At 54.6% G+C, this 14,907-nt stretch overlaps 1 protein-coding gene and 3 non-coding genes across 4 annotated transcripts; 2 read left to right on the top strand and 2 right to left on the bottom strand.

Moving 5' to 3' along the window:
- Positions 1-1,333: 1,333 nt before the first annotated feature.
- On the bottom strand, positions 1,334-1,406 carry trnak-uuu (transfer RNA lysine (anticodon UUU)). The gene has a single exon. It is a non-coding gene; the product is annotated as a tRNA-Lys (tRNA).
- A 2,443-nt stretch (positions 1,407-3,849) lies between these two features.
- On the top strand, positions 3,850-6,060 carry LOC132387385 (uncharacterized). The gene has a single exon (XM_059959760.1). The coding sequence runs from the start codon at positions 3,850-3,852 to the stop codon at positions 6,058-6,060; it is 2,211 nt and encodes a 736-aa protein (XP_059815743.1).
- A 2,723-nt stretch (positions 6,061-8,783) lies between these two features.
- trnak-uuu (transfer RNA lysine (anticodon UUU)) lies at positions 8,784-8,857 on the bottom strand. The gene has a single exon. It is a non-coding gene; the product is annotated as a tRNA-Lys (tRNA).
- Positions 8,858-13,922: 5,065 nt separating this feature from the next.
- Positions 13,923-13,996, top strand: trnak-uuu (transfer RNA lysine (anticodon UUU)). The gene has a single exon. It is a non-coding gene; the product is annotated as a tRNA-Lys (tRNA).
- The last annotated feature ends 911 nt before the right edge of the window (positions 13,997-14,907 follow it).

Genomic DNA, 14,907 nt, shown 5'->3' with positions numbered 1-14,907 from the left:
CTCTGATTGGTTTTTCACCTGCCTCCTCCTTCCCACCCTCCCCCGCCCCCACCACCTTCTCTAGAGGGCCCCTGCCCCCTCCCTCTTCACTCCTGCCGAAGGGTCCCGGCCCGAAACGTTGACTGCCCGTTTCCACGGACGCTGCCCGACCTGCTGAGTTCCTCCAGCGTGTCGCCCTGACCCCGGCGTCCGCTTTGTGAAGGTCTCGCTAATCTCGTTATTTATTCATTGCTGCTTACTTATATTCACATTTTGCACAGTCCATTGATCCTGCTCACAGTCGCTGTTCTGCAGGTTTTGCCGTGAGCCTGCCCGCGGGAGGGGGAAATAATCGCCATTTGTCTGCGGCGTGACGCGTGTTTGTACACTGATGGGAGGAGGCGGGCTCAACCGGTACGGGTATCACGTGTCAGCGTGGCTCGGCCAATCAGCTCCAGCGTAGTAGGTCAGACAGCGCTCTGCGGGGCGGGGGTGTTAAACAGTCGGCGTTTCAGCCCGAGGCCCTTCTTCAGGACTGGAAATACAGGGCGGGGGGAGAAGGGAGAGAGGGAGGGAGGGGAAGGGGTACCAGTTGGCGGGTGATAGGTGAGACCATGTGGAGTGTGGTGAACTACATATACCTGTCTGGACACGCCCCACCCTGCTGACTGCTCCCCCAGGGACCCCGGTATAAAGGCGATGGGAGGCACAGTCCCTTCCTCAGTCTCCAGGATATTGTGCGATGGTCACTTGCTGCTGACAGTGCTTTCTTCCAGCCAATAAGAGTTATTGATGGTGCATCGGGGAGAGAGATAAAATGAGAAGTGGGAGGTGATTGGTGGAAGACTTAAAGGGCTGAAGAAGGAGAACTCTGATAGGACAGGAGAGGAAAGGGAAGGAGGAGGGGGAGCACCCGAGGGAGGTGATGGGGAGGTGAGGAGATGAGAAGGGGTGGGGGTAACACCTTTCAATAATTGGCCTTAAAATTCTGAACTAGTTAGTTAGCTTTAGGGATATAAATAAAAGATGGCATCATTTTTAGAACCTTTAAGTGCATTTAAAAATCCGTAAGAAATATTCACAGAATTACCTCCATTGCTGAGAGAGAATTTAATACCACAGAACAGCCAAACAAGTACTTTGATTCCCGACCCCTCGGGTCGAGACCTACCAGGGCTTTGTGGGAGCAGACTTCCAACTCTCTCTTGAATTTCGAGCTGAGATATTGAAATGATGAATAACAGATATTGAAATCACACTTCTGTACCAATACCTAAAATATTCAATAGTAGGTTAATTAGCATCCCTTCAGCAATACAAGGCTGTCCTCTTGTATCTTGCGATATAAAGTCAGCGCCCGAACAGGGACTTGAACCCTGGACCCTCAGATTAAAAGTCTGATGCTCTACCGACTGAGCTATCCGGGCTCTACGTAGACTTAAGGTCTCTATACCGTCTTGTCAGAGTACGCCACGTGTATGTGCCTGTGTGTGTGTGTCTGTCCGTGCTGTGCTCTGTGTGTGTGTGTGTGTGTGTGTGTGTGTGTCTGTCTGTCTGTCTGTGCTGGGCTCTGTGTGTGTGTGTGTGTGTGTGTGTGTGTCTGTCTGTCTGTGCTGTGCTCTGCGTGTGTGTGTGTGTGTGTGTGTGTCTGTCTGTCTGTGCTGGGCTCTATGTGTGTGTCTGTCCTGTGCTCTGTGTCTGTGTGTGTGTGTGTGTGTGTGTGTGTGTGTCTGTCTGTCTGTGCTGGGCTCTATGTGTGTGTCTGTTCTGTGTCTGTGTGTGTGTGTGTGTGTCTGTCTGTCTGTGCTGGGCTCTATGTGTGTGTCTGTCTGTCTGTCAGTGTGTGTCTGTGCTGTGCTCTGTGTCTGTGTGTGTGTGTCTGTGCTGTCTGTGCTCTGTGTGAGTGTGTGTCTGTCTGTCTGTCTCTCTCTCTCTCTCTCTCTCTCACTGAGAGCAATACCCCTTCATTCATGGAGATAGCGCTCGGACCAGATCCCGCTTTTACCACCCACTGGATCACTCGGTCTGGCGCGTAATGTCAGGTCTGGTCGCCTTCGGATTATCGGGGTCACGTTCCTGACTCGACCCCGTTTCTCCTGAAATTATCTAAAATGTTGAAGAACGAAACCGCAGTCAAAGTGATAAAGCCGCCTCCAGGAAAATCGCAGATTTTATGCAGAAATAAATGGAAGCAAGAGTCAGGCGGCGTCCAGAGGAGAACGGACTACCGCAGGGATCGGTCCTGGCACCTCGTCAATAGACAATAGACGATAGGTGCAGAAGTAGACCATTCGGCCCCTCGAGTCTGCACCGCCATTCTGAGATCATGGCTGATCATTCACTATCAATACCCAGTCCCTGCCTTGTCCCCATATCCCTTGATTCCCCTATCCATCAGATATCTATCCAGCTCCTCTTGAAAGGCATCCAGAGAATTGGCCTCCACCGTCTTCCGAGGCAGTGCATTCCACACCTCCACAACTCTCTGGAGAAGAAGTTCTTCCTCAACTCTGTTTTAAATAACTGACCTCTTATTCTCAATCCATGCCCTCTGGTACTGGACTCTCCCAACATCTGGAACATATTTCCTGCCTCAATCCTATCAAATCCTTTAATTATCTTAATGTTTCATCAGATTCCCTCTCAATCTCCTCAATTCTAGTGTGTACAAGCCCAATCTCTCCAATCTCTCTGCGTAAGACAGCCCTGCCATCCCAGGAATCAACCTAGTGAATCTACGCTGCACTTCCTCAATTGCCAGAATGTCCTTCTTAAACCTGGAGACCAAAACTGTACACAATATTCCAGGTGTGGTCTCACCAGGGCCCTGTACAAATGCAAAAGGACATCCTTGCTCTTGTATTCAATTCCCCTTGTAACAAAGGCCAACATTCCATTTGCCCTCTTCACTGCCTGTTGCACTTGCTCATTCACGTTCATTGACTGATGAACTAGGACTCCTAGGTCTCTTTGCATTTCTCCCTTACCTAACTCTACACCGTTCAGACAATACTCTGCCCTCTTGTTCCTGCTTCCAAGTGGATAACCTCACATTTATTCACATTGAATGACATCTGCCAAGTATCTGCCCACTCCCCCAGCCTATCCAAGTCTCCCTGTATTCTCCTAACGTCCTCTTCGCATGTCACACTGCCACCCAGTTTAGTATCGTCAGCAAACTTGCTGATATAGTTTTCAATGCCCTCATCTAAATCGTTGACATAAATCGTAAAGAGCTGTGGTCCCAATACAGAGCCCTGTGGTACCCCAATAGTCACCTCCAGCCAGTCCGAGAAACACCCATTCACTGCTACCCTTTGCTTTCTATCTGCCAACCAGTTTTCTATCCATGTTGAAACCCTGCCCCCAATGCCATGAGCTCTGATTTTACTCACCAATCTCCTATGTGGCACCTTATCGAATGCCTTCTGAAAATCTAGGTACACAACATCCACTGGCTTACCCTCGTCTAACATCCTTGTTACACCCTCAAAAAACAACAGATTAGTCAAGCATGATTTGCCCTTGGTAAATCCATGCTGGCTCGGCCTAATCCTATTACTGCCATCAAGATGTGCCACTATTTCGTCCTTAATAATGGACTCAAGCATCTTCCCCACGACTGACGTTAGGCTGAACGTCCATTCAGTGTTTACACAAACGACCAGCCAGCCTCTCCCAACACACGCAGGTTTATCCATGCAGACGGCCAATGCAGGGCAGCACATGAAGTTGAAGTCCGACGGACAGCAAGCAGTCCCTCCAGGCGATGAAGCAGTGTTATGAAAGACGGTCCCTGAGCCCAACCCATCAACATCTCATTCCACCTGAGGAATCGAGAAGCAGCTCGGAAAATCAAGACCTTCTGGAATGGGAAGGAGCTCGACCACCGACCGACTCCAGCTCACCTGGGCGCGACACCACCCACCGCCCGAGTCCAGCTCACCTGGGCGCGACACCACCCACCGACCGACTCCACCTCACCTGGGCGCGACACCACCCACCGCCCGACACCAGCTCACCTGGGCGCGACACCACCCACCGCCCGACTCCAGCTCACCTGGGCGCGACACCACCCACCGCCCGACTCCAGCTCACCTGGGCACGACACCACCGCCCGACTCCAGCTCACCTGGGCGCGACACCACCCACCGCCCGACTCCAGCTCACCTGGGCGCGACACCACCCACCGCCCGACTCAGCTCACCTGGGCGCGACACCACCCACCGCCCGATTCCAGCTCACCTGGGCGCGACACCACCCACCGCCCGACTCCAGCTCACCTGGGCGCGACACCACCCACCGCCCGATTCCAGCTCACCTGGGCGCGACACCACCCACCGCCCGACTCCAGCTCACCTGGGCGCGACACCACCCACCGCCCGAGTCCACCTCACCTGGGCGCGACACCACCCACCGCCCGACTCCAGCTCACCTGGGCGCGACACCACCCACCGCCCGAGTCCAGCTCACCTGGGCGCGACACCACCCACCGCCCGACTCCAGCTCACCTGGCGCGACACCACCCACCGCCGATTCCAGCTCACCTGGCGCGACAGCACCCACCGCCCGAGTCCAGCTCACCTGGGCGCGACACCACCCACCGCCCGACTCCAGCTCACCTGGGCGCGACACCACCCACCGCCCGAGTCCAGCTCACCTGGGCGCGACACCACCCACCGCCCGAGTCCAGCTCACCTGGGCGCGACACCACCCACCGACCGACTCCACCTCACCTGGGGCGCGACACCACCCACCGCCCGAGTCCACCTCACCTGGGCGCGACACCACCCACCGCCCGAGTCCACCTCACCTGGGCGCGACACCACCCACCGCCCGACTCCAGCTCACCTGGGCACGACACCACCGCCCGACTCCAGCTCATCTGGGCACGACAGCACCGCCCGACTCCAGCTCACCTGGGCACGACAGCACCGCCCGACTCCAGCTCACCTGGGCGCGACACCACCCACCGACCGACTCCAGATCACCTGGGCGCGACACCACCCACCGCCCGATTCCAGCTCACCTGGGCGCGACACCACCCACCGCCCGAGTCCAGTTCACCTGGGCGCGACACCACCCACCGCCCGACTCCAGCTCACCTGGGCGCGACACCACCCACCGCCCGAGTCCACCTCACCTGGGCGCGACACCACCCACCCGCCCGACTCCAGCTCACCTGGGCGCGACACCACCCACCGCCCGAGTCCAGCTCACCTGGGCGCGACACCACCCACCGACCGACTCCAGCTCACCTGGGCGCGACACCACCCACCGCCCGAGTCCAGCTCACCTGGGCGCGACACCACCCACCGCCCGAGTCCACCTCACCTGGGCGCGACACCACCCACCGCCCGACTCCAGCTCACCTGGGCGCGACACCACCCACCGCCCGACTCCAGATCACCTGGCGCGACACCACCCACCGACCGACTCCAGCTCAGCTGGGCGCGACACCACCCACCGCCCGACTCCAGCTCACCTGGGCGCGACACCACCCACCGCCCGACTCCAGCTCACCTGGGCGCGACACCACCCACCGCCCGACTCCAGCTCACCTGGGCGCGACACCACCCACCGCCCGACTCCAGCTCACCTGGCGCGACACCACCCACCGACCGACTCCTGCTCACCTGGGCGCGACACCACCCACCGCCCGAGTCCAGCTCACCTGGGCGCGACACCACCCACCGACCGACTCCAGCTCACCTGGCGCGACACCACCCACCGCCCCGACTCCAGCTCACCTGGCGCGACACCACCCACCGCCCGACTCCAGCTCACCTGGGCGCGACACCACCCACCGCCCGACTCCAGCTCACCTGGGCGCGACACCACCCACCGCCCGACTCCAGCTCACCTGGGCGCGACACCACCCACCGCCCGACTCCAGCTCACCTGGGCGCGACACCACCCACCGCCCGACTCCAGCTCACCTGGGCGCGACACCACCCACCGCCCGACTCCAGATCACCTGGGCGCGACACCACCCACCGCCCGAGTCCAGCTCACCTAGGCGCGACACCCCCCACGTCCAAACACTCCGAGGGAGAGTCGGCTCTCGTAATTCTCCCTTGAAAAAAAAATCAGCGGGCACGAAATGGGGAGCCAGTGCTCACACACTTAGATCAACTGCCCCGGCACTCACCTGCGGAATACCGTGTGGGGCAGATCAGCCCAGCCGTGCGCAGAAAACAGACCCGCTGCTTAACGAAGCCCGCCGAGTAATCACGGGCACACTGCCTCCCGCACCCACAGACATTTTACACACTCGCAAGGAAGGCGTCACTCTTCCCCCCCCCACCCCCCACCCCCAGAGATCCCGGAGACACACTACAACAGAAATTGGAAAAATAAGAGGTAAATCAGAACTCGGATCCACGGCACCCACCCCATCATCGAGTGTGCCAGTTTTGCCACGGTGGAGGAATTACCGCACGGAACAGCCCCCCCCCCCACCCCACCCCAACATACAATACAGTGCACGACCCCACAGTAACGTTGCCAGACCCCGGGGGCACTGTATTGCCAGAGGGAACTGGTGCTCTCTCAACAGAGCGAGAGCGGGAGCTTGCGGACGGAGACCATATGGCGGCGGGACGGGGGGTGGGGTGTGGCGGAGTCGGACAGGCGATTCTGTGGACGCGCGAAAGAAACGCGGAGGGTAGTTTGCCTCCCAGGGTCCGGGATGTTTAATATCGCGTCCATGATATCCTGAAGTCGGAAGGTGAACAGCCAGAGGTCGTGGTACATATTGGCAGGAAAAGGGAAGAGGTCCTGAAACAGACTACAGGGAGTTAGGAAGGAAGTTGAGAAGCAGGACCTCAAAGGTAGTAATCTCGGGATTACTGCCTGTGCCACACGACAGTGAGTAGAGGAATGGAATGGGATGGAGGATAAATGTGTGGCTGAGGGATTGGAGCAGGGGGCAGGGATTCAGATTTCTGGATCTTTGGGACCTCTTTTGGGGCAGGTGTGACCTGTACAAAAACAACGGGTTGCACATGAATCCCAGGCGGACCAATATCCTGTTGGGGAGGTTTGCCGAGGCTCCTGGGGAGAGTTTAAACTGGAGTTGTTGGGAGGTGGGAACCGAACTGAAGAGACTGGGGAAGAGGCGGTAGGCTCACAAATAGAGAAAGCTTGGAGACAGTATGAGAGGGAGGATAGGCAGGTGATAGAGAAGGGACGCGCTCAGACCGATGGTTTGAGATGTGTCGATTTTAATGAAGCATCAATGAAAAAAAGGGCTGAGCTTAGAGCGTGGATCAGTACTTGCAGCGATGATGTTGCGGCCATTACAGAGACGGATGGTGCAGGGGCAGGAATGGCTACTTCAAGTGCCGGGCTTTAGTTGTTTCCGAAAGGACAGGGAGGGAGGCTAAAGAGGTGGGGGCGTGGCACTGTTGATCAGAGATAGTGTCACGGCTGCAGAAAGGGAGGAAGTCACGGAGGGATTGTCTACGGAATGGGGAGTGGAACCACGAGGGGATCCGAGGTACGGGAATGACAGACATTTGAAAGATTGGAAACTTCTGGAAGATCGCGGGGGACAAACGCTGGCGGATGGGCTAACTCGAATGGGGGCATCGCAGGAACCCGTTCAGCTGAGGGACCTGACTACGTCATGTGAACCTGTGTATGACGATGACCCGTAGAGCCGATGGGCCTGTCTACGTCATGTGAACTGTGTATGACGATGACCCGTAGAGCCGATGGGCCTGTCTACGTCATGTGAACCTGTGTATGACGATGACCGTAGAGCCGATGGGCCTGTCTACGTCATGTGAACCTGTGTATGACGATGACCCGTAGAGCCGAGTGGCCTGTCTACGTCATGTGAACCTGTGTATGACGATGACCCGTAGAGCCGATGGGCCTGTCTACGTCATGTGAACCTGTGTATGACGATGACCCGTAGAGCCGATGGGCCTGTCTACGTCATGTAAACCTGTGTATGACGATGACCCATAGAGCCGATGGCCCTGTCTACGTCATGTGAACCTGTGTATGACGATGACCCGTAGAGCCGATGGCCCTGTCTACGTCATGTAAACCTGTATGGGACGATGACCGTAGAGCCGATGGGCCTGTCTACGTCATGTGAACCTGTGTGGGACGATGACCCATAGAGCCGATGGGCCTGTCTACGTCATGTAAACCTGTGTGGGACGATGACCCGTAGAGCCGATGGGCCTGTCTACGTCATGTAAACCTGTGTGGGACGATGACCCGTAGAGCCGATGGGCCTGTCTACGTCATGTGAACCTGTGTATGACGATGACCCGTAGAGCCGATGGGCCTGTCTACGTCATGTAAACCTGTGTGGGACGATGACCCGTAGAGCCGATGGACCGACTACGTCATGTAAACCTGTGTGGGACGATGACCCGTAGAGCCGATGGGACCGACTACGTCATGTAAACCTGTGTGGGACGATGACCCGTAGAGCCGATGGGCCTGTCTACGTCATGTGAACCTGTGTAGGACGTTGACCCGTCGAGCCAATGGGCCTGTCTACGTCATGTAAACCTGTGTGGGACGATGACCCGTAGAGCCGATGGGCCTGTCTACGTCATGTGAACCTGTGTATGACGATGACCCGTAGAGCCGATGGGCCTGACTACGTCATGTTAACCTCTCTATAACGATGACTCATCCCGCTTGTGTCTGTAGCTGCTGATGTCTCCGACTCTCTGACTCGAGGGGCTGAGCAACGATATCAAAAGGACTAAAACAGGCAGAAGTTTCCGAAGCGTGAGGCGGACAGCAACGGGTCAAACTCCCGATGTAAAAGTCAGCGCCCGAACAGGGACTTGAAACCCTGGACCCTCAGATTAAAAGTCTGATGCTCTACCGACTGAGCTATCCGGGCCCCGGGGAAACGCGGCTCCAGAGCGCCCACCGGAGGTTGAAAGCCGACTCCGGCTTTGACCTGCTTCCTCCGCGGTGATTCCACCCGCCTCGCGGTCTTCCCGATCCATGATCACTCGCGCCTCCGACGCGGAGTCCCGGGTTCAAGTCCCGGTCCAGGCGCCGCCGCCTTCCCAGCAGAAAACACACGTGAGGGGTTTACATTTAAAGTGAGAGGGTGCAATTTCAAAGGAGAAGTGCGGGATTATCTCTCTCTCTCTCTCAGGAGCAGAGTACATTTATTACATAATTATCGATTTATTATGCACATGTCCCGGAACGTGGAACATAGCAGCCTCTGATCATCTTGGACACCCCTACCGAGTCAGCGCCCGTCCTCCTTCGCTCCGAAGAGAAGTGATCGAGCTCGCCCAGCCCGAGAGCGGCTCCCCAGTCCAGGCAGCGGCCTGGTCGACCTCCTGCGCAGGCACCCTCTCCTGCCACGTTGGGATTCGTTTTCCCCACAGGCGAAGGAAAGACGAGTTTTTGCACGCTGGTCCAACGCCCGTGGATGCTGTTATATGGAGTCCGGGGGCAGGCCTATTTCATAGCCGCCCCTCGGTGCGTGCGGAGCCCGTGCGACTGTCCGCCCTCCGCGTAAAACGCCACTCGCTCTGATCCCGTTGCTGCCGTCGGGAAGAAAGCACAGGAGCCTCAGAACTCAGCCGCCCCCCCCCCCACCGGGTTCAGGAACATTTGCCACCCCTCCACCACAGGCTCTTGAACCAAAGGGAATAAGATAAACAGACAGAGAGCGAAACTCCCTGGTTTTCTTGGCTGCGTAAGTCTGGAGAAGACGACTTCCGGCCCCGCCAAACCCTGTGAGGCTGAACAAAAAAACCCCATGGCCAACCCTAAGGGAGCTGGGCTTTACTCTCTGGAGGGAAGGAGGGTGAGAGGAGACATGATAGAGGTGTGCAAGATATTAAGAGGAATAGACAGAGTGGACCAGCCAGCGCCTCTTCCCCGGGGCACCACTGCTCAGTACAGAGGACGTGGCTTTAAGGTGAGGGGAGGGAAGTTCAAGGGGGATATTAGAGGAAGGTTTTTCACTCAGAGAGTGGTTGGTGCGTGGAAAGCACTGCCCGAGTCAGTGGTGGAGGCAGATACACTAGTGAAGTTTAAGAGACTACTAGACAGATATATGGAGGGATTTAAAGTGTGTGTGTGTGTGGGGGGGGGGGGGGCTTGAGGGTTGGCACAACATTGTGGGCCGAAGGGCCTGTAATGTGCCGTACTATTCTATGTTCTACTTATTGTCCCTCACCCAGAAAACGTCCCGCTGATTGGATGGCTCACCTCCCCCCCCACCATTCAACAATAACCCAAACAGGGTGAAAGCAGAACAGAGCTGCTGAATGAAATACCGAACCGCATATAACAGTAAAGACGTGAACCATCCGTCAGCAGATTGACAGACAGGTAGATAGATCGATACCTTACCGATTCCAAAGGGAATTACCGTGTCACAGTGACACTACAAATGCACAGATAGACAAACATTGGAAATAATGAAAGATAAGTTTCCTCAAACAGTCCAACGGGGGGGGGGGGGAACTCATCACTTCCCCGGCCGTAGGTTCACCAGCAGCCATGGATAACCACAGAGGTGCGTGAGCTGCTGAGTCCCGCCATTCCGCCTTCAGAACAGGCCACAACGCAGCTCTAACAACAGTCAAGGCCAAACTGTCCCGGGCCATCGGAGAGGCAAAGCGTGCACACGCCCAGCGAATCCACAGCCACTTCCAGGACAGCGGTGACACGCGGCGCATGAGGAAGGGCGTCCAGGACATCACCAACTACAGGACAACATCACCTGCCTGTGCGGGTGATGCCTCCCTCCAGATGCGCTGAATTACGTCTACGCCCGGTTTGAGGCGGGAAATGACGTGGCGGCGAGGAAGTCCACCCCTCCTACAAGTGACCAGGTGCCGTGTCTCTCCGCGGCCGATGTGAGGAGAACCCTGCGCACGGTCGACCTACGGGAGGCTGCTAGTCCAGAATATCCGTGGTGGAGTTCATAGTGGATGTGCAGACCAGCTAGCAGATGTTCTCACTGACGTCTTCAACATCTCCCTGAGCAGCGCCACCGTTCCCACGTGCTTCAAGGCCGCCACCATCATCCCCATGCTGAAGAAGTCTTCAGCGTCCTGTCTAAATGACTACCGTCCCATTGCACTCACATCCAACATCATGAAGTGCTTCGAGAGGCTGGTCATGAGGCACAACAAGACCCTGCTGCCCCCCTCACTGGACCCCCTGCAGTTTGCGTACCGTCCCGACCGCTCTACAGACGACGCCATTGCCACCACCCCTCCACCTGGCCCTCACCCACCTGGACAAAATAGACACATACGTTCGGATGCTGTTCACAGACTTCAGTTCAGCATTCAACACAATCATCCCTCAGAAACTAGTTGGAAAGCTGAGCCTACTGGGCCTGATCACCTCCCTCTGCAACCGGATCCTAGACTTCCTGACTGGGAGACCTCAGTCAGTCTGGATCGGGAGCTGCATCTCCAACAACATCACACTGAACACGGGGGCCCCCAGGGCTGTGTGCTCAGTTCACTTCTGTTCACTCTGCTGACCCACAACTGTGCTGCAATACACAGCTCTAACCACATCATCAAGTTCACCAATGACAAGACCGTGGTGGTCTCATCAGCAAGAACGACAGGTCAGCTTACAGAGAGGAGGTGTAGCGGCTAACAGACTGGTGCAGAGCAACAACCTGTCTCTGAATGTGAACAAAACAAAAGAGATGGTTGTTGACTTCAGGAGGGCACGGAGCGACCACCCTTCGGTGAACATCGACGGCTCCTCGGTAGAGATCGTAAGAGCACCAAGTTTCCTGGTGTTCACCTGACGGAGAATCTCACCTGGTCCCTCAACACCAGCTCCGTAGCAAAGAAAGCCCAGCAGCGTCTCTACTTTCTGCGAAGGCTGAGGAAAGTCCATCTCCCACCCCCCATCCTCATCACTGTCTACAGGGGTTGTATTGAGAGCATCCTGAGCGGCTGCATCACTGCCCGGTTCGGGAATCGCACCGTCTCGGATCGCAAGACCCTGCAGCGGTTAGAGAGGTCAGCTGAGAAGATCATCGGGGTCTCTCTTCCCGCCATCACGGACACTTACACTACACGCTGCATCCGCAAAGCAAACAGCATTATGGTGGACCCCACACACCCCTCATACAAACTCTTCTCCCTCCTGCCGTCCGGGAAAAGGCTCCGAAGCATTCGGGCTCTCACGACCAGACTGTGTAACAGTTTCTTCCCTCAAGCTATCAGACTCCTCAATCCCCAGAGCCTGGACTGACACCTTACTGCCCTGTTGTCCTGTTTATTATTATTGTGATGCCTGCACTGTTTTGTGCACTTTATGCAGTCCTGGGTAGGTCTGTAGTCCAGTGTAGTAGTTTTTTTTTCTCTCTGTGTTGTTTTTACATAGTTCAGTCTAGTTTTTGTACTGTGTCATGTAACACCACGGTCCTGAAAAACGTTGTCTCATTGTCCTGCATAATATTTATTGCATTAGGGTAGGTGTGTAGTCTAGTGTAGTTGTTTTCTGTGTTGTTTTTACATAGTTCAGTCTAGTTTTTGTACTGTGTCATGTAACACCACGGTCCTGAAAAACGTTGTCTCGTTTTTACTGTGCACTGTACCGGCAGTTATGGTCGAAATGACAATAAAAGTTGAATTGACCTGACTCACTCTGGCGCCTCGTGGCCGAGGGTAAGAATGACGTCACACAATGCCCTTTGGCGCGGCGCCGCTGTCTCAGTCTGTCACCGAAAGTGCTCCCCTGTTCGGCCAGAGGGCGAGAAACGTTGCCCGGAATCGCCAGGATTTTCCCCGGTGGAGTCCCTTGTTGAACCGTTTGACTCCTTTAAAGCGGCCGGCCTTCACTCGCCCCGTATTGAAACTGCTCCCACAACCCGTGGACTCGCTCTCAGTGGCTCTTCATCCCCATGTTCTCGATATTTACCGCTTATTTATTTATTGTTATTATTTCTTTCTTTTATTTTTTTTGTATCTGCACGGTTTGTGGTCTTTTGCGCTCTGGTTGAACTACCAAGTTGTGCGGTCCGTTCATTAACGGTCATTAATTGGTTCATTAAGCCAGTTCATTAACGGTCATTAATTGGAACGTTAAGCCAATTTATTAACGGTCATTAATTGGAACGTTAAGCCAATTTATTAACGGTCATTAATTGGAACGTTAAGCCAATTCATTAACGGTCATTAATTGGTTCATTAAGCCAATTATTAACGGTCATTAATTGGAACATTAAGCCAATTCATTAAAGGTAATTAATAGGTCCATTAAGTCAATTCATTAACGGTCATTAATTGGTTCATTAAGCCAATTTAGTAAAGCTCATTAATAGGTTCATTAAGCCAATTCATTAAAGGTCATTAATTAGTTCATTAAGCCGATTCATTAACGGTCGTTAATAGGTTCATTAAGCCAATCATTAAAGGTTATTAATTAGTTCATTAAGCCAATTTATTAACGGTCATTAATTGGAACATTAAGCCAATTCATTAAAGGTAATTAATAGGTCAATTAAGTCAATTCATTAACGGTCATTAATTGGTTAATTAAGCCAATTTAGTAAAGGTCATTAATAGGTTCATTAAGCCAATTCATTAACAGTCATTAATTGGTTCATTAAGCCGATTCATTAACGGTCATTAATTCGTTCATTAAGCAATTCATTAAAGGTCATTAATTGATATATATCTATTGGGTATTCCCACTGTAAAATCAATTCAGGGTTGTCTGTGGTAAGATATATATACCGGTAATAAATTTATTTTGAACGTCACAGTTTTAAACTGGGGTTTTTTTGTAATTAATTTTTATTGAATTTCATCATCAAACAAACAGTTCCAGGAGATGTATTTCAGACATTGTACGCATATATCATGCAGTCGTATACGAGTTTCAGACTGCTTTTGAACAAGCGATGCAGTGGACGGTCAGGCAGCAGAGGCGTGCGGGGCCGCTTGTTACCCGGAGCCCGGATAGCTCAGTCGGTAGAGCATCAGACTTTTAATCTGAGGGTCCAGGGTTCAAAGTCCCTGTTCGGGCGCTGACTTTTAACTTCACGCATAAATAAAAATAAAACTTCACTCTTAAAATAAAAAGCCCTTGCCCACCTTCGAAAGATTTATAATTATAATTGATATATCTCCAGTGGGAGTGGGCGGTTTCAAAGCGAACGTGCGGAAGTTGTGTTTTTTTTTGACGGGCGAGAGCCGGATAGACTTCGAAGACGCAGAGAAGTCGACCGTTTATTCATTTCTGCCGATGCTGCCTGGCCTGCTGAGTTCGTCCGGCAGTTTCGTGTGTGCTCCTCAGAAACAAGCAGCCTTTTTTAAAAAAAAACAGCAAGTCGCTGATGCACAGCGGAAGTCATCCTGTCCGGGCCGCATCTGCAGAGGTGCGTGGACACAGCTCGTCACGTCACGGAGACCCGTCTCCCCCTCCACAGGCTCGGTCTGCGCTTCCCGCTCTCCCGTAATCAAGGCACAAACAGGAGAAAATGTGCAGACGCTGGAAAACCGAGCAACACACACACACACCTCCCCCCCCCACACACACACACACACACACCTCCCCCCCACACACACACCTCCCCCCCACACACACACCTCCCCCCCCACACACACACACACCTACCCCCCCACACACACACACCTCCCCCCACACACACACCTCCCCCCCACACACACACACCTCCCCCCCCACACACACACACCTCCCCCCCCACACACACACACACACCTCCCCCCCCACACACACACACACACACACACACCTCCCCCCCCCACACACACACACACACACTCCCCCCCACACACACACACCTCCCCCCCACACACACACCTCCCCCCCCCCACACACACACACCTACCCCCCCACACACCACACCTCCCCCCCCACACACACACTTCCCCCCCCCCCACACACACACACACCTCCCCCCCCGACACACACACA

Source organism: Hypanus sabinus, unplaced genomic scaffold (assembly GCF_030144855.1).
Source record: "Hypanus sabinus isolate sHypSab1 unplaced genomic scaffold, sHypSab1.hap1 scaffold_1800, whole genome shotgun sequence".
Classification (NCBI taxonomy): Eukaryota; Metazoa; Chordata; class Chondrichthyes; order Myliobatiformes; family Dasyatidae; genus Hypanus; species Hypanus sabinus.
Note: the sequence above shows the minus strand (reverse complement) of the source record. Positions and strands in the feature narration are given on the sequence as shown.

What these genes read in the sequence shown, in the direction of transcription:
- LOC132387385 (XM_059959760.1), top strand. Translation starts at nt 3,850, where the DNA reads ATGGGAAGGAGCTCGACCACCGACCGACTCCAGCTCACCTGGGCGCGA.